Source organism: Dromiciops gliroides, chromosome 1 (genome assembly GCF_019393635.1).
Source record: "Dromiciops gliroides isolate mDroGli1 chromosome 1, mDroGli1.pri, whole genome shotgun sequence".
In the NCBI taxonomy this organism is placed as follows: domain Eukaryota; kingdom Metazoa; phylum Chordata; class Mammalia; order Microbiotheria; family Microbiotheriidae; genus Dromiciops; species Dromiciops gliroides.
The window spans coordinates 501,353,806-501,380,863 of record NC_057861.1 but is presented as its reverse complement, the minus strand read 5'-3'; the positions used below and the strand labels follow the sequence as shown (position 1 = coordinate 501,380,863).

General features: G+C 36.8%; 1 protein-coding gene across 1 annotated transcript in view; it reads right to left on the bottom strand.

Moving 5' to 3' along the window:
- UBAP2 (ubiquitin associated protein 2) overlaps positions 1-27,058 on the bottom strand; it is a 145,190-nt gene that overhangs the window by 102,973 nt on the left and 15,159 nt on the right. Inside the window, 2 exon segments of the mRNA XM_043997667.1 lie at positions 1,101-1,178; positions 13,585-13,724. Coding sequence (XP_043853602.1) covers positions 1,101-1,178; positions 13,585-13,683 — 177 coding nt within the window. The 5' untranslated portion in view covers positions 13,684-13,724.

Genomic DNA, 27,058 nt, shown 5'->3' with positions numbered 1-27,058 from the left:
CCTTTTATTTTATGGTTATATGTATCTAGGTCTGAGAGAGGCAAACTGAAGTACTCCACAAGTATAATTATACTATCTATTTCTTCCAATAACTAAAAAATCTTTGCTTTCAAGAATGAGGATCATGGGGCAGCTAGGTGGTGCAGTGGATAGAGCACCGGCCCTGGAGTCAGAAGTACCTGAGTTCAAACCCTACCTCAGACAATTAACACTTACTAGCTGTGTGACCCTAGGCAAGTCACTTAACCCCAACTGCCTCACTAAAACAAACAAGAATGAGGATTATGCTATTAGGTGTATATGTTAGGAGTTATATTACTGTACTATCTATGTTACTTTTTAGCAAAATGTAGTTTCCCCAATTATCTTTTAATTAGGTCAATTTTTGCTTTTGCTTAGAAATCATGGTTGCTACTCCTGACTTTTTTTTTAAAACTTCTGCTGAAGCATAACAGATTCTATTCCAGTCTTTTATTTTAACTCTTATCTGTTCCAAGTGTATTTCTTGTAAAACATACTCTTGAATTTTGGTTCCTAATCTATTCTACTATCCTCCTTCCACTTCATGGGTGATTTAGAGATGAAAGGGAACCTGAAAATCATTTAGCTCAGTCCCCTCATTTAACAAAGATCCCTCCAGAACAAAAGAAGACTTTGATAAAGACTTTAAACATGAAAATTCTTCTTATGGGCTTATGTTTTTGAACACAATTCAAAATTAAATTCTGCAAAATCCAGAAGTAGTAGGTACAAATCAAATTTACAAGTTACTTCCCTCTCCAATTAGTAGGAATTTATTTTATCAATGAGAGTAATTTATGCCTTATGTGTTAAGTTTGAAAAGGTACCCTGAACAAGCAGCCAGGGAATAGTTAACTAAGCTGAATATTTAGCAATGTTTAAGAGCAATGAAAATATCAATTCACAGATATCTTTGGCCACTTAAAAAATAATTTCCCATGTTTAAACATTTTACAAGGGATACTTTTTCAGTATTTCCATGAATCTTGGCTAATATTAATCCTATATTCATTTTACAGTATAATTTAAAACTCTAGAAAATACACATTAAGACTAGGACGAGAACTTCTGTAATGTACCTGTTTTACTTTGTCTTCAAAGTCTGCATCATTCTTATCGTAGATCATTTGAGCGAGGCGAATCTGTTCAGCTGTTGCCTAAAAAGGACAAAGAAAAATGAAGGTTTCTGCGATTAAAATGCCAAAAATCTTTAGTAATGTTCAAGAACCCAAAATAGTTTTTAAATTTAAGATATCTAGTAAATTGTCCCCTTTTGCAACTTGAACCAGCAATTATTATCACAAGGTAAACTTTTATCAAAATAAAGAAATATTAAACTGTTCCATTTCTTTATCTAACTGTCCCAAAACTTGTGTTCCACTTTGTTACCACATGCTTTATCAGCATTAGATAACCACAGAAACAATGACCTCGATGTTTCTCTTCAGAAATAAGTATTAAATTAAAAAGGGCAGAAAGGGAGACTGGGGGATGGGGAAGTGGATGTGTAGGCAGAAAAGAACAGCAGGTATGACAAATAAACTTGTTTTAAAACCAAGGATCTGGTAGCATTCTTATAAGACCAAAGTAAAAACAAAAAACCACCCCATTTTATATATATATATATATATATATACACACACACACACATATATATACACACACACACACACACACACACACACACATACATATACATATATATAAATAAAAGGATAAAACTAATTATTTCACTTAAACTGCTTTTTTTGTTTTAAGCTACACTATTTGGTGTCAAAAACTGTAATACAAACTATGTATGAATTTTTGTGAGTACGCTCATACAAGTTTCCCCAAAGTTTTAATGGAGTTTTTAACTATTAAACAGAAACCCCCTCAATTTATTTCAACTAAGTTTCAGCTAAATTTATTCTCAGCTAAGTAACTGAGAAAGGACAAGCAACACAGAAGATGACAGTGCTTTTCCTAACTCTCACACCAGTTCTATAACCCTGAACAATTGCTTACCCTCTATGTGCCTCAGACAATTCCCTAGACATATGTATTCAATATTAGATGACTTTCAATATTCCTCGGTTAGAGAGGCATTTCCACTGGAAGTTACATATGCTAAGAAAATCAACTTCACATAATCATGTAAATAACTAAAATCACTAAACAATCTATCATTTACAGTATCTATAACACTTAACAGTTTTTTGTAGGATTTCTTACTTTTTAGGTGTATTTCCTCTGTAGGTGTTATTTATACATTTTGTCAGTAATCTTACAGAAAGTGCTTTTCTAATAGTGTCCAAGCCAGATTCAAACATTTTCCACAGCCAGTAATAATCAAGCATAATCTCCAAATGTCTATACTGCATAGGCCAAAAAACTCTAGAACAAAGGTGAAACAAACCTATGACCCTTTTCCCAGAATGTTTGGGGTTTTTTTTGTTTGGCTGGTTGGTTTTTATTTATTTATTTATTTTTGGTGAGGCAATTGGGGTTAAGTGACTTGCTCAGGGTCACACAGCTAATAAATGTTAAGTGTCTGAGGCCACTTTTGAACTCAGGTCCTCCTGACTCCAGGGCCAGTGCTCTTTCCACTGCACCACACAGCTGCCCCCAGAATGTTTTTAAATGAATAAAATACTCAGGATAACAAAGGAAACCAATTATGGTGAAATAACTATCCACAGAGCCCTGAAGTTGAGGTAGGGGTTGGGACAAGAGGAATGAGTCTGTGAATACAAGGTTCTTTAAGAACCCCTCACTCCACCCCCCCCCCAAAGGAACCCCCTCACTCCAGAGCTAGCAAATAAATCAGTACAAAGCATTTCTGATGCTATATTCATGGTAACTCCCAAACGGGCCCTCTAATCCCCAAACTGCTAGTATGAGAGAGGTTCTGGAGAATATATACTTTCATCTCACAACAGTTTCCCATCAACAGTTTTCCCAGTAAATGTAATAGTGGCCTTTAGCCACTACTGATTTCAACACATGGGTGAATGTACTCTAACCATGCATCAAGAATGGCCTGCCAGGGGAAGCTAAGTGGCGCAGTGGATAGAGCACAGGTCCTAGAATCAGGAGTACCCGAGTTCAAATCCGACCTCAGATGATTGACACTTACTAGCTGTGTGACCCTGGGCAAGTCACTTAACCCCAATTGCCTCACACACACACAAAAAATAACAATAAAAAAATAAAATTTGGGGGCAGCTAGATGGTGCAGTGGATAGAGCACTGGCCCTGGAGTCAGGAGTACCTGAGTTCAAATCCAGCCTCAGACACTTAATACTTACTAGCTGTGTGACCCTGGGCAAGTCACTTAACCCCAATTGCCTCACTTTAAAAAAAAAAAAAAAAAAGAATCGCCTGCTTCTTCTGTGTATCTGGAGCCAGCAGATACACAGAAAAGGGGGAAATGAAAACAAATGACCCTAGAATGGTCCAAATCAGGCATGTGACTCGTAGGGCTTGCAAGTCCATGAATGAGAATAGTGAACAACCATAGAAAAGAAGAGCATTCTGTGTGTGTGTGTGTGTGTGTGTGTGTTCGCGCGCGTGTGCACATGCATATATGTATGACAGAGACATTGTATAGTAAGGTGCCCAGACTATTCCATATAACCTCTTTTTTCTATTCCACTGAAAAGGTTCCAATCTCTTCTGCCTATCTGAATATAAGTCCTAAAAGATCCTTCTACGCAATAGTCAAGATACAGAGTCCCTTAAAATATCTATACCAGGGCAGCTAGGTGGCTCAGTGGATAAAGCACCGGCCCTGGATTCAGGAAGACCTGAGTTCAAATCCGACCTCAGACACTTGACACTTAGTAGCTGTATGACCCTGGGCAAGTCACTTAACCCTCATTGCCCTGCAATTTATGCTACAATGCAAAAGTTTTCTGGAGTTAAAAAAAATCACAATTACGGTAAAACAAAAACTCAACTACTACAAAGAAAAAAAAACTAGCCTTATGCCCCTTTTATAAGGGGCAAAAGCTTAAACTTATCTACTTTCCTCTAGAAAAGATTCTTAACTTGGGAGTAGGAGGAGTCTATGATAACCACATTTCAGTATAGTTGGTTTCCTTTGAAATCCTATGCATCCCTGAGAAAGGATCCATAGGCTTCACTGGACAGCCAAAAGAGTCCATGACACAAAAAAGGTTAAGAATCCCTGCTCTAGGGACAGCTAGGTGGTGCAGTGGATAGAGCACCGGCCCTGGAGTCAGGAGTACCTGAGTTCAAATCCGGCCTCAGACCTTAACACTTACTAGCTCTGTGATCCTGGGCAAGTCACTTAACCCCAATTGCCTCATTAAAAAAAAAAAAAAAGAATCCCTGCTCTAGAAGCTAGCAGACCCCTCTCCTTGATATGCCTAACAAACAGTATCCTAACACCTGACCTCAAGTAGCCATTTCCACAAAATGATTTGTGGGACAGAAAATTCAGACAGATACCAAAAAAACCAAACCAAAACAAACACTATGAGTTGGTATTGGGGGAGAAAGGGGGAGAGTGTGTGATATGGCTCTGAAAGTTACTATTCCTGTGTTACATTGCGGGGGGGGGGGGGGGGCCAATCACTCAACTCCTCAGAACTGTCTTTAAAATGAAAAGGGATTGTTTTACATAACTTTGGTGGTTCCTTCCATCTCTGAATCCTATAAAGAAGAAAATGAACAGCCAGGGTGGGGGAGCAGGGGGCTATGCTGAAATATTGAAGAGAAATAGCAATAAGATGAAGAAGTTTAATCATAATTCTCTCTATTCTAGAGACATTTGTCTCTCATTACACAGACATGTTAGGTCTTCTCCCAAACTTGACAAACCTAAATATCCATCCCTAATGCTCACTCTCTTCCTATTCCCCTCTCAATATCTGAAGTGGCACATTAGAAAAGGCGTCTAAGTCTATCTGGGAGTTGAATGTAAGGCTAAAATTCTTTTTCCTGAGGGGTAATCTCTAACCCATGCAAAAGTTCTCTTCTACAAAATACAACTTCTCTGAAAATATGCTCATTAGCTAATAGCATGCAGTTTTAAAATTTTTATTTTACTTTTAATTTATGGAATAAAACAAGCATTTCCATAGCATGAAACCATGAATCTTCTCTCTCTCTCTCTCTCCTCTCTCTCTCATATATATATAATCTCCTGATATTCCTTTTAAATATACAAAGTTATCATGTAGTTCTATACTAGCTGTGGAGAGGAATGCAAAAGATGTATGACATGACTGTTACCTAAGAGGATCTTAAGATCTATTTCTCAAAAACACACATAACTGAAAGTAATGCAACAAATCAACAAATAACTAAATGTCTTGGGGGGGGGGGGGCAGAGCAATGAGCATTAAATAACTTGCCCAGGGTCACCCAGCTAGTGTCAAGTGTCAGAGGTCAAATTTGAACTCAGGTCCTCCTGAATCCAGGGCCAGTGCTTTATCCACTGTGCCACCTAGCCTCCTGGCAAATAACTAAATGTCAACATATTTAATAGATAATTCAAGGCTCTGTCATTTTGGTGTAGGCACTTTCTAGTGACATCCATACAACCTAGCTAAGAGTCTCTGAGAGTCAACCAATCTGAAGAAAAGCTTTTGTGAACTTAACAAAACTGTTAAGAGATAAATCTGGTTAAACAAAAAAAGTTCATTTTAATGAACAGAATAAAAATCCTGCAATTGGAAGGGAAAAGAATTCATCTAGTTAAACCCCTCTACAAAAACCAAAAACCAAAAAACCTTTTCTCAACTATTGCTCATATCATTCAATCTTTGCTTGAATACTTCCAGTGTGACACTACTTAGGAGGCAGGGTAGCTCAATCTGTTGTAAAATCTTATAAAAGTTCTTGCCTTGCATTTAAATCCGTTTCCCCATTACTGGGTCTCTGATCCACCTCTATAAACTACCTAAATTAGATCTTTGACAGTCCTTTAAATAAAGGAAGAAAACTACTGTGTCTTTCAATTCTACTTTTCTATTGGTTAAACAATTCCCAATTAACCCAATATGCCATGCACAACAGATTCAAGACCCCTAATCATTCTTTGCCTAAGGTTGTCAGTATTGGTCTTTTAAAGAAAACCTCATTTCAGTTCAGACCTGCAATTTCACTAGTATAGGAAATTCCTGGTGAGAACAAATCAGCTACTTTGCAACTTATAATCATAAGAGAGACATTTGGGGAATGTTAAAGGACTTGTCCAGAGTACATATAGCCAGTATGCATCAGAAAAGGACTTTAATATAGGCATTTTTAACATCACAGGCCAGTACTCTATAAAATCTCATGATGAACTGGTTTGAGCAATACAAAGTACAATGAGACTATTAACTCAGTTTCAACACTGTACTTCTATTAATGATACCTAAATCCACATTAGTGTTTGTTTTTTTTTAAGCAATGAATCATGCAGGCTATATCAAGTTTGTTATGAACAATGCCTATATGTCCTTTCCCAAAGGAAATAATTCCCTGGTTATTTCCAAGGCCTCATGCATCCAATCTTTTGGAAAGACTTTCCTGAACTCAAAAAGTTTTAATACTTTTTTGTTCAGATCTGAGATTTTCATTACATTTGGGAACATATTTCCAGCCTATCAAGATCTGCGCATGCACACACGCACACACACACACACACACACAAAACAGTTGTCTTGCAACACAATTGGCTATTCAAGCTCTATGTTATCTTGTCCATTATAGATTCAGCCAATGGGCAAAGACAGATGCTTGTGGGAGACAATGAGTTCTCTCCACGATATATTATAAAATATATGGAATGATAGAATTGTACAGAATGAGACCCCAAGTGAATAGGGGGTGCTTACTCAACTGGAAAAAATATTGGAAGGATTAAATATTCTAGAAATTATGTAATGAATATAAATCAATTAACTGAAGGAAAAACACTTAAAGAAATCTACATAAAAACAAAATATTCCAAGCTTATACTTAATATACTAATTCTATCACAACAAATCTAAGTTCATTGGCATACACTAGGTAAAATCTAGTAACTAAATTGTCAGGAAAGTTAATGTTTTGTTCCGTTTAGCCTACAGAACTGTAACTGATGACTTTTAATATGCTTATCCAAAGTAGGGTACAAAGCAGTGCACTCAGAATATAATACTGATATGATTTTGGAGAGTAAAATGAAAGAGTTAAATCTTTTTAAAAATAATGTAAATTTATCCTATATTTCCTAACATAAAAAACTAAAAGATCTATCACTTTCAAATGGCCCTATTTACCTGAAAGATAGACATTTCTTTTGATGTTAAATCCATGTTCTCTAATCCATTGTATACTGGCCTGTTATGGTCAAAGAGTTTTGGATCCCCTAAATATCTCCCTCCCTTCCCCTTCTTCCCCCACACTTCTAATCCGGAACATTTTTTCTCTGAAGAACCCTTCTGTGTGAATCCAAAAAGGGAAAAAATCATGAACTCACAGCCCTAGATGAAGAAAAAAAATTTAAGTTGAAAACAGCTTAAAAATACTTTTACTTTAAGTAAACATACACAAACTATATACAGAAACACTAAATCTGATTTTGGTCCACTCTAAAATTGTGGTTAGAGAAAATTCAATAGGGTTTAACTAGCCAAGAAAACTTCATTAAAAATACCCCCCCCAAAAAGGGATAAATGTTACAAAATATATTTTGTCATGCTTTAGCTGACAAGTAGTACAGGATTTCCTGAAATTTTGATGTTAACTGTTTTACCCACTCACATATTCCTTATTAATGAAACCATGTTCATGCTGAGTTATCCATGGGATAACTCAGGTGGTAAAATTTGGGTCAAACAGATAATTCTAAATATCTTTATTACAAGAGTCATAAAAAGATTAAAGAGATCTTAGTCCAAATGACTTAATTTTATAGGTGAGAAACCCAAGGCCTCAGAAAGATTTAAGTGATTTGCTTGAGGTCAGACCTCATTAGAGGAAGAGTTGGTATTCGTCTTACACTAGATTCCTAGGAACTGGCTTGATTTAAATTTTTAAGTTATGACTAATGCCAAAAAGATTGCTTAAATGCATTACATGTGCTGATATAACACTACCAAACTATCACTGCACACCTATCAGAGTGGCAAATATAACAAAAAAGGAGGGGGCAGCTAGGTGGCGCAGTGGATAGAGCACCGGCCCTGGAGTCAGGAGTACCTGAGTTCAAATCCGGCCTCAGACACTTAACACTTACTAGCTGTGTGACCCTGGGCAAGTCATTTAACCCCAATCGCCTCACCAAAAAAAAGGAAAATATTGGATGTTGGAAAACTGGGATGCTAATCCACTGTTGGTGGAGTTGTGAACAGATCCAACCATTCTGGAGAACAATTTGAAATTATGCCTAAAGGGCTATCAAACTGTGCATACCCTTTGATCCAGCAATACTACTGCTAGGTTTATATCCCAAAGACATCCCCAAAAAGCGAAAAAGACCTATTTGTACAAATATATATATATAGCAACTCTTTTTGTGGTGACTAAGAATTAGAAATCAGGGGCAGCTAGGTGGCGCAGTGGATAAAACACCGGCCCTGCATTCAGAAGGAACCAAGTTCAAATCCAACCTCAGACACTTGACACTTACTAGCTGTGTGACCCTGGGCAAGTCACTTAACCTCCACTGCCTCGCCAAAAAAAGAAAAGAATTGGAAATCAAAGGAATGCCCATCAATTGGGGAATAGCTAAATAAGATTTGGTATATGATGGTGATGGAATATTATTGTGCTATAAGAAATGACAAGCAGGATGGTTTCAGAAAGACCTGGAAAGACTTGTATGAACTGATGTATAGTGAAGTGAACAGAACCGCGAGAACATTGTGCACAGGGACAGCAATATTGTTTGATAAAGAACTATGAATGACTTAACTATTCTCAGCAATGCAATGATCCAACACAATCCCAAAGGAGTAATAATAAAGCATATTATCCATCTCCAAAGAAAGAACTGATAATAATTGAACACAGACTGAAGCACGCTATTTTTCTTTTTTTTCCCTTTTATTCAAGTTTTCTTATACAAAATAACTAATATGATAATGTTTTACGTAATTGCACATGTATAACATGTATCTTGCTGCTTGCCACCTCAGGGAGGGAGAGGAGAGAAACAATTTGGAACTCAAAACTTTAAATAAAAATGTTTATTATTATTAAAGAAATGCTAGATTATTATTTCACAAAAAAACAAACTACCATTGGGGCAGCTAGGTGGCACAGTAGATAGAGCGCCGGCCCTAGAGTCAGGAGGACCTGAGTTCAAATCTGGCCTCAGACACTTGACACTTAGTAGCTGTGTGATCCTGGGCAAGTCACTTAACTGGAATTGCCCCCCCCCCAAAGAGTATGTGAGAGATGAATAAACTGTCTCATCCTAGAAAGGGGAAAAAGCATCAGCCATTTATACTCAATGAAGAAAATTTCTAAAACTACCCTTTGATTTTTTTTTCTTTTTTTTTTTTGGTGAGGTAATTGGGGTTAAGTGACTTGCCCAGGGTCATACAGCTAGTAAGTGTTAAGTGTCTGAGGCCAGATTTGAACTCTGGTCCTCCTGATTTCAGGGCCGGCGCTCTATCCACTGCACCACCTAGCTGCCAACATTTATCACTATTAGTAACTAACTCTCAGACAACACTCAGATTAATGTCTCACTAACTCATTCTACTTAAAACATGCAAAGCAAATTTTGCTGGAAAAAGTGGTACTAACTTTATTCTGCCCGCCATAATTCAGAGGCTATAACAGTTATAAGACCACCTATAAATAAAGGGAAACATGCCACTTACCCTAAAACCATCTTTAATGTCTCCAGATCTAGACCCAAACTATAAGTTACTTTTCTAATAGACAATATCTTCTTGGCTATGTTTCTATAAGTAGACACTCCAGGATAACTGAGCATTGTGAATGTGTTAGTGTTGCAACAAAGGTAAAAGACAACGAATAGGATGATTTGTGTTGTTGTGATTTTTTTTTTCTTTGAAGGGGGAAGGGATAATAAAAGAGAACTGCCAACACACTCCACAAAGTTCCCCAAAGGGGGCAGCTAGGTGGTGCAGTGGATAAAGCACCTGCATTCAGGAGGACCTGAGTTCAAATACGACTTCAGACACTTGACACTTACTAGCTGTGTGACCTTGGGCAAGGCACAACCCTCATTAACCCCCACTGACCCCCTGCCCCCAAAAAAGCATCAATCAAAAAACTTCTTGGGTCCTAAAAGAGGAGCAAATAAGTAGTCAAAAGATTAGTCTTAACTAAACAAGAGATAAGTAGACAATTTTGATTTAATTAAAAGGCTTTTGCATAATTTAATTGAAATAGACAGGATAAACAGTGTAAAAATAATTTGCCCTACACCCTGTACCTTGTGAAAGATGTCTGATATCCAAAATATACTGGAAACTGACACAAATACACACAACCTCCACACACACACCAACAGCCATACCCCAGTAGATTAGCAACCACAGAATACCTCATAGGATACCAAATTTTTTCAAAAGAATGGAAAACTATAAATGACCACATCAAAAATACTCCAAATCAGAGGTATCTCTGCCCATAGGCTACATGCTGTCCACAGTACACCTATGTGCAGCCCAAACAAGACTAAAATGTAATTGAAAAATATTTAATAAAGTAAATAAAAAATTGCAATAAAGCATAAATAATATTACACTTTAAAACTAAGTTAATATGTGGCTGCAGAGATCCTTATTTGGCATAGTGAGCCCCATTTCTATTGAGTTTCATACTTCTAAATCACTAAGAGTAAGAGAAACACACATCAGATCAATACAGTGGTACATTTCACAAAGACTAAATATAAGAACAGTGTTAAAAGGGTTGTGAAGAGAAAGAACTATTGATGGAGATCAAATCATTCTGGATGTCAATTTAGAATTATGCAAGAAAAATTACTGGAACTATCCACATCCTATATGGCTCAGTAATTCCACAACTGGGCATAAACCAAAAGGAAGTCAAATGCAAAAACAAAGGCCCAATATGTAACAAAATATTTACAGCAGGATGCTCTGAGGTAGTAAAGAAATGGAAATGAATTGGATGGTCATCAATTGGGGAATGCCTGAAAAAAATGTAGAACACAAAAGAACAATTTATACTGTTAACTACAACAATAAAGGAAAATAGCTTTGAAAGGATTCTGAACTCTGATGAAGAATGCTTCCAACCTAGTAGAAAAGATGTGATAGACTAGAGGAGCAGAAGATGTCCATTTTTAGACAAGGCAAATTTGTTTTACTTTCCGATACTTGTCTGTTACAAGGGAGGGCTTTTATTTGGATATATGAAGGATAAGAATGGGGAGGGGGAAGAGAAAAAAGAGTTGAGGAAGAAAGCACATGGCTGATAGAGATACAAAAAAAGGAAAGAGGTTTCAATGTAACATTTTAAACTATACAAACAGCAGAAGAAAAGTCCAAAGGGGAACACAGACACACAGTGCAGGTTTTCTTAATAGATTTTCTAGGTACATAGGTGGCACAGCAGACAGCACAGGAGTCAGAAAGCCCTGAGATTGAATCCTGCTTCAAGCACCAGCTATATGACCTGGGCAATTCATTTAACCCCTCTGTGCCTCAGTTTACTCATTTGTAAAATGGGGTTAATAATAGCACCTACCCGATAGGGCTGTTGTGAAGATCAAATGAGTGAACACATGTAAAGCCCTTTGTAAACCATAAAGGGTTACATATATAAAATGCTAGCTATTTTAATTATTACCACCTCAAATTTAATATACTTTTAAAACTTTGAATTTAATAGAATTTTACAGCTTCATATAAAATAATCTTTCTGCTCTTTCTATATTGAAATATCCTTTTTGGCATTCATTAAGTTAAAAAAAGCCCAGCATATTAATGGGAATATTATGATGGAGTAAGAAATGGCAAAGAATCAGAGAAACATGGAAAGACTGATACAAATAGTTACAAAATTAAATAAGCAAAACCAAGAGTACAATTTACACAATAAATTCTATAATATAAATGTAACTATGACTAAAAAGAAATCTAACACTAAATAAACCAATGAAGGACAAAGAAAACAGAGAGTGAAATTATTATACACACATACCCCCTCCTCATGGAAGAGAGGCCAAGAACTGATGATGAATATTACCTAATATATACCAACACATATGTTTATTATGTAGTATATTTTTGCTCAATTGTTTTTCTCTGTCACAAGCTAAGGTCCCACACAGCGTGAGAGGCTTGAAATGAAGGATATAAAAAACAAAAGGCATCATTCAAAATATTTTTAAAAGAAAAAAGGTCAGTCTTCTGAATCCCTTTTATAGAACCACAGAATCATAGGTTTATATCTTAAAGAGACCTTAGAGGTCACTAGTCCAATCTCATCTTACAACCGATACTGCAGTCCATTGAAGTTAAATGATTTGCCCAAGGTTACAAAGGTAAGTACAGAATCAAGATCAGAACCCATAACTTCTTCCAATGCACTGATTTTTTTTATAATACAGCTGTAGCACACTAAAGGTGCAGAAGGAAGGTCAGTCATTTCAGTCCTGTCTTGACTCTTCATGACCCCATTTGAAGTTTTCTTGTCTGAGATACAGGAGTAGTTTGCTTCTCCAGCTCATTTTTACAGATGAGGAACTGAGGCAAACAGGATTAAGCAGCTTGCCCAGGGTCACACAGCTAATAAGTGTCTGAGGTCAGATTTGCACTCAGGAAGATGAGTTTTCTTTCTTTTTTTTTTAACTAATTAATTAAGTTTTCAACCTTTATTTAGTAAGATTTCCAATTTCAAATAAGATGAGTTTTCTTAACTCAAGGTCCAGCACTCTCTCCACCACTGAGCCACCTACCTATATTTATAATTGTCATTTGAATACAGTACAATTGTATTACTATAAATTCCATTAACTCAAATGAAAATTTAGCCTCACCTGATCCAAGTTAGCTACCTGTATATTATTTACAAAGATTTGTCAAGTAAAATAATACACACAAAATTTTGAGGAGCTTGCTTAACTGATTTAAGATGAAAAACAAATCACTTTAGTAGATTAAACATTTGTATGTTGCTAATCACAATCCATTCTTACTGAATAAAACAAGGCTAGGCTGGAAAACATCATTATTTTCATCACCTTAAAATAAAACTACAAATCCTCAGCTAGTACAAATTGTTGGCTTTAATGTACCCTTTATAATTTTGTATCAAATATATCTTGCTAAGTTTTGCTTAGTCTAAAAGTAACAGTTTATGGTCTCTGGCTCCATAGCCAAATGATACAAAAATACAGCCCAGAAGCCACAAGATATCAAGAAGTATGCCTAGGAATGCAAATTTCTCCTGGCAGAATGTCTCTACAAGTTTCAAAGCTCTACTGACTCTTCCTACTGAATCCCCCCTATCAAAAAAAACAAAACAAAACAAAACCAAAAAACCCCCCAACCCAACAACTGTTTCCCTAGCAGAGAAAAGTAACCTACATATTAAAATACTTTGCTAAAGATGATAAATAATAAAACTTACCTGTACTACTTGTTTCTGTGGTTGTGTCATCTGTGTGGTTGATATCTGAGTTTTGTCCCGAGTGCCCCGGGAACGTTCACTGCCCACTGAAGTCATCATATACAGTATATACAAAACAACGTATGTACAAAATAGAAAATCTGTAAGAAATCAGAATAAAGCATTTCAGACACATCTGAGTAAAGAAAGCTCCCTTATTATGTGAGAAAAAGGCAACAATGAAATCTAAGACCTATACACGAAAATACTTTTTCTGGCTAAAGGAAAGGGAAAAAACCCCAATATAATTAAAATTGCTATTTGCTAATAGAATATTCATTTATTCACTCTGCTTGGTGATCTAGGAATAATTTTTTTAGCAGAACTCCCACTCAAGTTGGAGCTCCCAAATACTAAACAAAAATTACAGGCAGTTTCTATTTTCCAGTTTCATTCAGACCAAAGACCCTACTTTTCTTGACCTTTCCTATCCATCTGACAATTTCCCTGAAACTGATCCCACAAAGGCAATAATGCATATGTGGTCAGGACTTTTCTTCAACAATACTGTTCTTCTACTTTACAATAGAGTCCAAGGTATCTAGACAAAGGGACCACCTACAAATCATAAATTTGTGAAGGAGGTTAAAATCATTATATTTCAATTATCAAATCATGTCAGCACATTCCCGCAGGGAAGGTAAAAACGAATTTGACCAAGGTCAATGAATATAATAGGAAGGATCTTTATTATGACTTCCTTAAGTTACTTATTAGCCACTCTAGGTCCAGAAACCAAATTACTGATGAGTTTATGACTTTGCAGGAATTAAGCAGGTACCAGAGTATGGAGAGAAAACACTGAGTTTTGAGTTACAGAAAACAGAAACCAAGTTTCTGACTTCAATTCATGTATGGGAAAATAAGGTAGACAAAGGATGCTTAATCTCAAAAACATAAATTTATAACTAATTATCTTTTCACAGATTCAGCTGATTAACCTCACCAGAAAATAAATATATGCATCTGAATAAGTCAGAATACACTCCCCCCAAAAAGATAAAATATGCATCTTTAAGAGAACTTAATTAAGAAAGATTTTCAAATACAAATACAAAAATATTACTACCAGAAACAAGTTTACACACACAGACACAATCTGTCGCCCATTTTCCATTGGAATTTCACTGTGAAAGTCACTCTGCTGTCTAAAAAGAAGAAGAAATTCCAATGTAGCTATTGACCAATTAAGAGCTCACAAATGGAATGGCTGAACAAGTTGTGGTAGAAGACTGTAATGGAATACTATTGTGAAATGATGAGCAGGATACTCTCAGAGAACTGATGAAAAGTGGAACCTGGATTTTCCTTCTTTCTGACTCTACAGGTTACTAAAATATACTGACATCAATCTGTTACCATGGATTCACCATCACTACTTAATTGCAGAATCAAGGAAAGGAAAAGTAGGCTGAATGAAGAGCCCTTGTTAAAACACATAAGTCATATTCAAATGGTTTTGTGTCCTTATCACTTCAGAAGCTCTCACCAAGAAAGGAGATCATAACCCACTCCTGACTTCCATCCAGTGCTACTCCCATCCATGTCCTCCCACCATTGTTCACCAGCTTGGTCCATTTGCCAGAGACCTTCATTACTTTCTTTTTCTTTTTCTTTTTTTTGGTGAGGCAACTGGGGTTAAGTGACTTGCCCAGGGTCACACAGCTAGTAAGTGTCAAGTGTCTGAGGCCGGATCTGAACTCAGATACTCCTGACTCCAGGGCCAGTGCTCTATCCACTGCACCACCTAGATGCTCCTCATTACTTTTTCTTTATACCAAGGGTCCCAAAGAAGCACTCTGATAATCCATCTATCATCCCTAATTCTTATCACACGACCAACTAATCTTCTCTCTTCCTATCACAAATTCCTTGATGACATCTTTTACCCCTATTCTTCAGTGTTCCTCATTGGCTAAATGTCAATTATAGAGAATATAAAATTTTGGACTTGGAAGGAACCTCAGAATATCTAAGTACCGCTAAATGTCAATTATAAAGAATATAAAATTTTAGACTTGGAAGGAACCTCAGAATATGTTTGTCCTATCCTTTCCTATGAAAGATGATCAAATGTAAGTATTTAAGTAGTTAGATGACTTGCCCTAGGGTCACACAGCTAGCTGAAAGCAAAGCTGAGATGAGAACCATGTTTTCCCGATGGTCCAATGCTTTCTAACATTTTACATAGTGGTTATTAATTATAACTAATTATTTAGGATGCTTTCAGAAAAACCTGGAAAGTCTCACATGAACTGATGCAAAGTAAAGTGAGCAGAACCAGGAGAACAGTATACATGGTAATAGCCATTTTGTACCATTATCAACTGTGAATGACTTAGCTACTCTCAGCAATACAATAATCTAAGACAATTCTGAAGGACTTGTCTACCTCCAGAGAAAGACCTGATGGAGTCTGAATGCATATCAACTAATACTTTTTTTAACTTTATGTTTTTAAGTGCATGAAAGAAAAAACTTAGAACTACAAAGAAAATCAATTACACTGAAAGACAAAAAAATTTTTTTTTAGTTCACAAATCTCGGGCTAAGAACTCCTGTTCTAAAATAACAGATTTATAACAAATAAGCTGTTTTATTCTACTTAAGATTCTTATAAAAAAAATTCTATGTTCAAACATATTCCTGAATAGGCAGAATAAACACAGTCTTGATAATTAGGCAGTTAAATAAAATTCTATATAGCTAATCCCATTTTCCCTAATGAAACATGCCTTGGGATGCACATTCCTTCTGCCCAATTTCAGCACAGACTGTCCTGTTCACCAGGAGAACTACTATGGAAAAACTTCAAGATGGGAAAAAGCATAACAGGGCCAGAATTAAGGCTGACTAGATAGATATATTTAGTTTGGCATGGATCAGTTTATACCCCCCCACCCATTACAATCCCCCCATTTGTATTTTGTATCTAATACCTACATTAAGTGGTATGCTTTACCAAAGGTGGAGAAAAATGAACTTTTAAAAACCATATTTTTATTTTAAAAATTAACAATATTTGGGGGCAGCTCTGGTGGCGCAGGGCATAGAACACTGGCCCTGGAGTCAGGAGGACCTGAGTTCAACTCCAGCATCAGACACCTAGCATTTACCAGCTGTGTGACCCTGGGCAAGTCACTTAACCCCAATTGCCTCACTAAAAAATTTTTTTTTAATTTAAAAATTAACAATATTTTAGTTCTAATGTATATAAAAATCAAAATATAACACAGAACAGGGGAAAAATTTCTAACTACATTCTAACTACATACAAGCTATACTAATGGAACTGTATTTCAACCAAGTTGACTCTAACTTAATGTAAGGTACTTGGCTAGACACTACAGGGGATGCAAAGGTGCCAAAATACTTGCTATCAAGATTAAAAAAAAAAAAGCATGCAAGTAACTATAAAATAAAGAAAAATATATTCCCAGTACCTTTAAAAATGCAAACAAAATACTATGGCGGTTCAGAGAGACAGAAGATTTCAAAATATAATTTTAGACAGGCCTTGAAAGAATGGGATTTAGAAAGTATGTGAGTGGGACAGCTAGGTGGTACAGTGTATGAAGCACCAGCCCTGGATTCAGGAGGACCTGAGTTCAAATCTGGCCTCAGACACTTGACACTTATTAGTTGTTTGACCTTGGGCAAGTCACTTAACCCTCATTGGCCTTCTCCCCCCCCCCCCAAAAAGGTATGTGGGCATCATTCTCCAAGCCTATCTAGGGAACAGTTTGTCTGATGGATAGGATATTTGCAATTTTACTGGATGAAATAAAATTAAGGTAGGCTGGGGGCCAGATTATGACAGAAAATGAACTTAATTTAAGGGTTTCTGAGTAAGGAAGCAAATAGGCCAGTCTTGTTTTAAGTAGACTAATTCAGCAGTGGTATACAGATAAATTAAAAGGGATAGGGCTTCAAAGTGGGAAAACCAGTCAAGAGGTGAACGCAAGCACCAAGTAAGGAAGGCCTTCACTATGTGCTAGTAAGTGGAAGAACATGTCATTTACCACAGTGTAATGAAACCTCATTAACATGTAACGCTATAACTACAATCAATAAACAAGAATTGATTTAAGGGTCTATGTGTGGAAGTTGGGGCAGCTAGGTGGTGCAATGGATAAAGCACTGGCCCTGGATTCAGGAGGACCTGAGTTCAAATCCGGCCTCAGGCACTTAACACTTCACTTAACCCTCATTGCCCTGGCCAAAAAAAAAGTCTATGTGGGAGAAAGCCATGCCTCTGTGCCATGCCTTCGCCCCATAAGAAGTCCAAGGATTTTTCTCTTGGTTTCCTTTCCCTAGCACCTAAATAAACTATTATTTTATTCTAAAAACAAAACAAAACAAACAAAAGAGTCTGTGTGCTAGGCACTGATCTAGGGCATAAGAATACTTACACACTGCACAGAAGTGGTCACAAGATGAGAGATGCATGCCAATTATATCTCTACATGTATCTAAATGTAATACAAGAATATCCAACAGAAAAATACTATTCTTATATTATGACCAAACTGTACCATAATATCTGTCCTTCTGTCAAATGTCCCTAATATTATCCCTGTGGAACCATCATTCATAATTGTTTTGCCTAAAATAATATTTCTGCAAAAATCAAGTGACACCAGGTACAGCGTATATGTAAAATAGTCATAATAAATTGAAATTTTTCAAAATGTTGTTTAGTGATATTTTGAATTTTATAATTTTTAGAGGAAGGAAGAGTGAGAAGAAAAGGAGAGTGCTTCTTGATTTATACGTAACATAGCTTGAATCATTTCCTAACTCAAATCCTAAAACTGTGTGGGAATTAGCTAAGCAATGTTAACTTACAGGGAATCAGTCTGTAAGGGATCAACTATCTACAAAGCACAGCAAAAGTTAACTTAGCTTTTTCCTTTCCCCTCTTTTTCCCCAGTATCCTATACTTGTTTTTCTCTTTTCTTCTCTTTTCATTATTAGTCAGGCATATTTTTTTCAGTAGTTACCCCAACCTAACCAAACAGATATTCAATTTAATGGGGGAGAGGGAGTATTATAGAATCATACATTTAGAGCTAGAAAAACCTTGGGGAAAAAAAAGGAAAAAAAAAAGAAAAACCTTGGAAGTCGGTCATCTAATTCCACAGATGAGGGAATCTGAGGCCCATGGAAATTAAGGAACTTACTTCAGTTCAAACCCAGGTCTTCTTACTCCAAATCAAGCACACTTTGCACTGCATCCCCAAAGTTGGAAGTAGCAGGGGAAGAACTTCAATCCATGGTGTTGCAGATAAATTGACATCTAGAGCTACCACACTAGAGGCAAACTAACTTTGAAAAATAAAAAAAAAATTTTTAAGTATGGACTAGTTCCAAAAAAAATGTTCATGAGCTTGCTAAATGGTAGGAGATCTAATCAGTTAAAATGTGCTAATTTATAGAGACTACCATTACAAATATTTATAGATATCTGGGGACTACATTTTCACTTAACTGAAAACATTCACTCTTTCCTGACAACTTCACAAGTTTATGCTTCAATTACATGTGCATGAAGCAATAAGTATTTTGTGAAAAATATATATTAAAATGATATTCACTAACTAAACATGTGTTGTCCTAACTACAAATTATATCACACTTAATTCAGTTTATCACTTTTCAAAGTGTTCTCATGAGAAAGAAAAAAAAAAAGGTGTTCTGATGAAAAAAAGGCTGCTAAAAAGCTAGCAATGCATATTCTCTGCCTTTACTCTCTCATCCCTCACACCAAAGAAATCATCCAGGATAAGCACCAAGAGATTCAGCATGATACAATAACTTTGAAGTCATCAGAGAGGACAGGCTTAAATCCTCTCAGTGTGACCTTGGGCCACTTTACCTCTGTGGGAACTCAATTTCCTCATCTGTAAATGAAGGGAGTGTGACTAAATGGCCTCCACAGTCCCTTTCAACTTAATGTGTATGATCCTATGGATATGAATTTCTATTCGCATCCTCTAAAGACAAAGAGACTGAAAAAAAGAAGTCAAATTCAAATAGGGTATTGAAAAGACAAAAATTAGCAAATGCTGCACTTGAACAAGTTAAAGGCCCAAAGGGGAGAAAAATAGCCTTTTGAAAAGGCAATTCACTGGAGCAGCTAGGTGGTGCAGTGGATAAAACACAGGCCTGAATTCAGGAGGACCTGAGTTCAAATCCAGCCTCAGACACCTGACACTTACTAGCTGTGTGACCATGGGCAAGTCACTTAACCCCCATTGCCCCGTCCAACAACAAAAAAAAAGAGAAAAGGCAATTCATGAAACCAAAAAAACTATACATACACAAACAGAAAAGCTGAGAGAACACAAAGCAAACTGTTATCAACATTCTGTTAATATTTGCTTCTTCATATTCTTTTAGCAAAATGTAAAAACTTCACATTTTGTTTTTTCATCTTGCTTGTTCAGTTTTGATTTTTTTTTTTGTTTTGGCGGGGCAATGGGGGTTAAGTGACTTGCCCAGGGTCACACAGCTAGTAAGTGTCAAGTGTCTGAGGCTGGCTTTGAACTCAGGTCCTTCTGAATCCAGGGCCGGTGCTTTAACCACTGCGCCACCTAGCTGTCCCCGTTTGTTCAGTTTTATTCTTATAATGAAAAATTATTTTTTAAAATTCAAAATATGCCATGGTGAAAATGCATATGCAATTACCTTATAACCTTTAAGAACAAGGCAATCAAAAATGATGAGCTTATGGGGCAGCTAGGTGGCACAGAGGATAGAGCACTGGCCCTGGATTCAGGAGGACCTGAGTTCAAATCCAGACTCAGACAGTTGACACTTACTAGCTGTGTGACCCTGGGCAAGTCACTTAACCCCAACTGCCTCACACACACACAAAAAAAAGATGAGCTTTTAATCTGGTTTGGTGGAGCCACTAAGCAAACTTTTAGTTTCTTTCTTAAAATCTCCCCATCATAATCAAAGATTCTCACAACTCAAAAGTCTTTATTCCTTTTTCTACCCTACTTTTCTCCAAAGAATGTCTCCTGATCTCCATATTCACCTCAGAATAATTTTTGCAATTTCTGACAAGAATTAAAGCTCTCCAGGAGATTCTTGGGTCCATGGTTGAAAAAAATCTATCTTAAAGGTATTTTCCCACCAAATACTCCTACATAAACATCATTATTCAAAAAATTTGCTTTGAATTATAACTAATAGAAATGGGTACAGTAATTTTGTGTGTGCTCATCTTAGGAAAGGACTTTGTCAAATGACTTGAGAGTACAAGGGAAGAAAATTAACAAACAATGAATTCTGAGTGAAGTCCTAGAATTCTCTAGCTATGGAACCCTCCACCACTAAAGAGTATATAGGTGTTCAAACAACTGCTATAAAATGACAAAGTGGACCCCTGAAAGGTAGAGACTACCATAAGTGACAGGTGATGAGGAAAGACTGTGTGGTACAGGATGGGCACAAACTGCTTAACCTTCTACTTAATGAAATATTAGATTAGTTTAAAAAAAAAAAAAGACTGGTAAATATAGAGGAATGTGGAGGGGTGGGGGTAGGGGTGTAAGGGGAGATTAGACACCAAGAAAAGCAAAAACTGGTTTCTGAACTGAGTTTGTGGGTTAAGCCAAACGTTCACCTCACAGGATTCCTAGGATTTCAATTGGAAGGAAACGTAAAGATTATCTATTCTATCACTGCCATCCTTACCACCATATTAAAGATGAAAATATTGAAATCCAGAGTTTTGACTAAGTCAAGGTGATAAAACTAGGAAGTAGCAGAGCCAGGGAAAGCAGTACAAAGAGGAAGAGTTCATATAATTTGACGATTTATTTTAGGAATTTGTGATGATATAGAAGAGTTACAGATGCAAATAAAAAATAAGCCAAAGCCATCACACCATTGTATTACAGTACTCTGGGAAATACTTGTAAAGTGAATTCTCATATATTAGAAATCATTTCCAATTATTTTCACTATAAAACTGGTAATGTGTCACACTAGAAATGTTCTGGCCTCTAGGTATAATTTTTAAAAATCACAATCCAGCAAATACTTAATAATTTATGACGATGGGGGAGTAATAAATAAATCACCTAGAATGAGAATTGTGTTTTAGTTTGCCAAATAAACTAAGATGTAAAAGGAAAACTTAAAAGAATACAATTATACTGAAAAGGCCATTCAGTTTTTAACTAAATCTAAATCCTCTTCCCAATATTTTATAGCAAAGGAACATGCAATTCCCCTTGGTTACCAAGAACCTATTCCTTAGCATTTTCACATTCTCCTTCTTTGTTTTATCATAATATTTATGTAACCAATACCTTATTGACCATAACTTGATTATATTCTCTAGTTGTTTCTTAGTGGTTTTGTTTGCTTCTCTAAATGCTTTAACATAAGCTCTTTGAAAGTCAATACTTTTTCCTTCTTTTGTAAATCTCAAATACCAAGTAATGCTGGTCATGCAGTAGGTGTTTAACAAATATACCAATCAAATGTTCTAAAAGCTGCTAAAATAATGTGGTCAATGATCCAAAAATATAACAGGAATAGGGAGCAGCTAGGTGGCACAGTGGATAGAGCACCGGCCCTGAAGTCAGGAGGACCTGAGTTCAAATGTGGCCTCAGACACTTGACACTTACTAGCTGTGTGACCCTGGGCAAGTCACTTAACCCTCACTGCCCCTCACCTCCCAAAAGCTGGGAAAATCTAACAGGAATGAATGAGAGAATATATATATATATATTTTTTTGCAGGGCAATGGGGGTTAAGTGACTTGCCCAGGGTCACACAGCTAGTAAGTGTCAAGTGTCTGAGGCCACATTTGAACTCAGGTCCTCCTGACTTCAGGGCCGGTGCTCTATCCACTGCGCCACCTAGCTGCCCCCGAGAATACATTTTCTTAAGGAGATAGCCAAGATAAATTAATATGTAAAGGCATCTATCTGCTATTTTTTTTGGGGGGGGGGGATTTTACAAATTTCAGATTAGGTACACAATACACAGAGGCATGATGTTCAATAAATCACAAGACCCCAACCACTGGGATTAAAGTTCATCTGATTCAACAAAAAATGCTGGGAAAATTGGAAAGCAGTTTGCCAGACATTAAGTTTAAAATTCAATTTCACATCATATATCACAAAAACCTCCAAATGGATACTTAATTTAAGATACAAAAGGTCACATCATAAATTGGAGGAAGAAGGAAGAAGACATCTTTCACAAATATGGATAGGGAAAGAGTTTAGGAGCAAACAAGTGATAGAGAAGATGACGAGATAAAATGGACAATTCTGATTACATAAAATTGTAGTTCTACACAAACAAAATGAAAGCAACTAAAATGGAAGGGAAACACAATAAGGGGGAAAATCTTTGCAGCAATTTCTCTGATAAAGAACTATCATGAACTGCTTCAAATATATAAGAATAAGCAGTCTGCCAATAGCTAAATGGTCAAAGGATATGACAGGTTCTCAAAGGAAGACATCCAAGCTACGAACAGGTACATGAAAAAATTTTCTAAATAACTAAAAATTACATAAAATTTTTAATAAACAGAAATAATACTGCCTCACAACCATCAGATTGGAAAAGATGGCCAAAAAAGTACTAATTGATCAATGGGCTGAGAGAAGACAGACACTAACGTACCACTGATTAGCAGACCTATAAATTGGTCTAGCTATTCTAGAAAACAATTTAGAATTTTGCCCCACCTACCCACATCACTAAACTGTACCCTTTGACCCAATACTACCACTAGGCTTACTTCAAAAGAGAATTTTTAGGGGGCAGCTAGGTGGCACAGTGGATAAAGCACTGGCCCTGGAATCTGGACCACCTGAGTTCAAATCCAGCCTCAGACACTTGACACTTACTAGCTGTGTGACCCTGGGCAAGTCACTTAACCCCCATTGCCCCGCAAAAAAAAAAAAAAAAAAAGAGAGAATTTTTTAAAAAGGAAAAGACCTCTGGGCAGAAAAATATTTATAGTCATACTTTTCATCACAGCAAAGAACTGGAGGCAAACAAAGTGGGTGCTCATCAACAATTGAACAAAAATACAACAGCTTATTAATTTGATGATTACTGCACTGAAAAAATTATGAATGGGACACTTTCTGAGACACCTGGGAATGCTTATATAAACTGATGAAGAGTAAATTGAGCAGAAGCACAAGAACAATTTATACAGTAACATTGTTGTAGTGAAAACAAACCTGAAAATCTCAAGAACTCTGCTCAATGCCTCAACTCCAAAGAACACATCTACTCCATGGCTTAACTAAAAAGAGGTGAGGTACTAGAGGCACAGCAAATTGAAGCATATGTTTTTAGACACTTGTCAATGAGTGGATGTTTTGCTGGATTAAATCACATATAATGTATGGGGGGGTTTTGTTTGTTTTTTAAACAGGGAAGAGATAGGACTAAGTAATGGTTATGATGCCTCTAAAAAGGGTTATAACATTTTTAGAAAATGAACAGAAAATAGGAGATTCACAAGGAAATAAATAAGCAGAATAGTTTTGAAACCAAGGTGTTGAATCTATTCTACAGTTCTGAATATACAAGCTGTTTATGAAAATGAAGCTGTGATGTTTCATATGCAATCCTCTTTTTTTTCTGCTCTTGTAAATGGAAATACTCCTTTGTAGATATTTGCCAAGCTCATAACCAAAAGAGAAAAAAATTACTTAAGAAACTTTCAGTATGTACCTAAGAGTAAAATTTTAAACATCAATTCTCACAGTGCAAATGGATAACTATAAGAATGAAATGAATGTGGAATGATCACAAAATATGCTATGCAATATGCCCCCCTTTACAATTATATTAATTTTTACAAATTACTTATTAAATCTTCCTCCCTTATCCCCAACAACAAATTCATAACAAATCATCTTAATTTTTCCTTTCCCACTCCTCTTTTGTCTTCTGGATCCCAGAGACCCTAGCTCCCTCTTGATGACACTGACTCCCAAGCCACCCTTTCCAACACTAACTTCACTTTGCCTCAATCCCCTACTCACTAGTCAAGGTGGGGGAGTTGGGAATTTCTGCTATTTACTCTCCACTGCCCCTTCCAAACTCATACTCAACAAACACCACTCAGTAATTTCTTCCCAGTGAGGTTCACTGAATCTATAACTACTACCTAATCAAAATTCTGTTGCTGAAGTCTACTTACCTCCAGGACACTTCCCTTCTTTCCTCAATAAATTCAGTGCCTGTCTCACAGTCTCTTTTTTCCCCTAACTCCTACCCTCCTCTCTAGTACTAAGGGACTTCAACATATGGTACTTTCAAACACCCTAACTTGACAGTTCCTCAATTTATTCATTTCACATGACCTATAAAGCACTGGCTTTGGATTCAGGAGGACCCGAGTTCAAATAAGGCTTTAGACGACTTGACGCTTACTAGCAAGTCATTTAACTCTCATTGCCCCACAAAAAACAAAAAACCCCAACAACAACAACAAAAAGGAGATAGCCATACCTTTCATCTTGCCATTACCCACAAATGTACCACACCCCCATGGTCATAAATTCTGAAACTGATCATAATCTGTTGTCATTTTACCTTCCCCTCTGCCTTGCAACCCCAAACCCTGTTCTTAGTCCTCATAGTGGCCTTCAATCCCTCAGCCCTTTAGTTCTTTTCCCCAGACCATTAATTATCCCTGCCATTTTCCCTTCCCATTGACTCCTTCGTAAACCTACACTGTTTCCTTCTTTTGAATCCCTTACCCCCTTATCTTTCTGCTGATTTTACACCCTGCCAAACCTCAGCCCTGGATTACTCCCACCATATGCTGCCTTCAATCCTACTCTCCTGCTGCCAAACCAGCTGGAGAAAAATGGAACTGTGCTGTCCAGATCTACTACAACAAATTTGTTCTGAAATTTTAACTTAGGCCCTCACTAAAGCAAGGCAATCCTTTTACATCTCTGTAAATGACTCATTCATCACAAAGCCTTTTCCAAACCTTTTCATCCCTCCTCAAACTTCCCATTGCTCCTCCTCTTCTCACCCTCTCAACTGAAAGTCTTGCCTCAAATTTCACTGAAAATACTGAAACTATTTGCCAAGAGCTCCCCCTTCTCCCTTAATCTCATATCACACTCCGGTACCTTCCACCACTATCTCCACCTTTGGTGGCCTTACATGAAAGAGTTGCCCAGGCAAACCCCTCTACTGACAAGTGATTCCATTCTATCCCATCTTCTACAGCAACTGCCCCTTCTAGCATCCCTGTTCACTCCTTTATAATCAATCTTTTCCTGTGTACTAGCTGCTTCCCTACTGCCTACAAACATGCCCATATCATCCTCCAACCTCAAAACTCCCTACTTGATCTATCCATCTTAAATAGGTATTGTCTCATCTCTTCTCTCCTCTGGGGCTAGACATTACAGTGCCTCCAATTCCTTCCTTCTCATGCTTTTTCTAACTCTGTGCTTCCTATCATCATCATCCAACCAAAATTGCTCTTCCCAACATTACACAACTTTTTAAACATCAAAGTTAATGGCCTTTCGGGCAGCTAGATGGTGCAGTGGATAGAGCACCAGCCTTGGAGTCAGGAGGACCTGAGTTCAAATCCGGTCTCAGACATTTGACACTTACTAGCTGTGTGACCCTGGGCAAGTCACTTAACCCCAATTGCCTCACCAAAAAAAAAAAAAAAAAAGTTGATGGCCTTTTAACAATCTTTATCCTTTATGACTTCTCTGCTGCCTTTGACACTGCAAACCATCTTGTTGTCCTTGGTACTCTCTTTTCTTTAGTTTTTTTGTGTGATCCTAATAGCTCCTTCTCAGACTCCTTAGGTCTATCTTCATCCAGATCATGCTCATTAATCATAGCTATTCCCGCTCCCGCCCCCCATTGCATTTAACACAGAGCCTGGGTCATAGTAGGCACTTAATGTTTACTAACTTAAATATACTTAGTCTTGTTAAAAGCAGTATCTACTAATATCTAACTCCCCTTCCCAACTGCATATTTTGGGAATCATTCCAAATTGCTTTCCAGAATGGCTGGACCAATTTACAGGTCCACCAACACTCCACTTGTGGTTCTTTTTCCCACAGCCTGTCTAACATTCATGATTTTTCTCTCTTGTCATCCCTGCCCATCTTATGAGTGAGGTAGAACCTCAGGGTTATTTTAATTGGCATTTCTCTAATTAATAGTGATTACAGCAAGCTTACACATGGTCATTAAGAGCTTGGATAGCTTTCATTGAAAATTTGAACACTTATCTATTGGGGAATAGGTACTCTTTTATAACTTTGGATCAATTTCTTATATATCTTCAATATGAGACCTTGGTCAGAGAAACTTCCTGCCAGGACTTTTTTCTTTCTTTCTTTTTTTCCCCCCCAGTTACCTATTTCCTTTCTCATTTTTTTT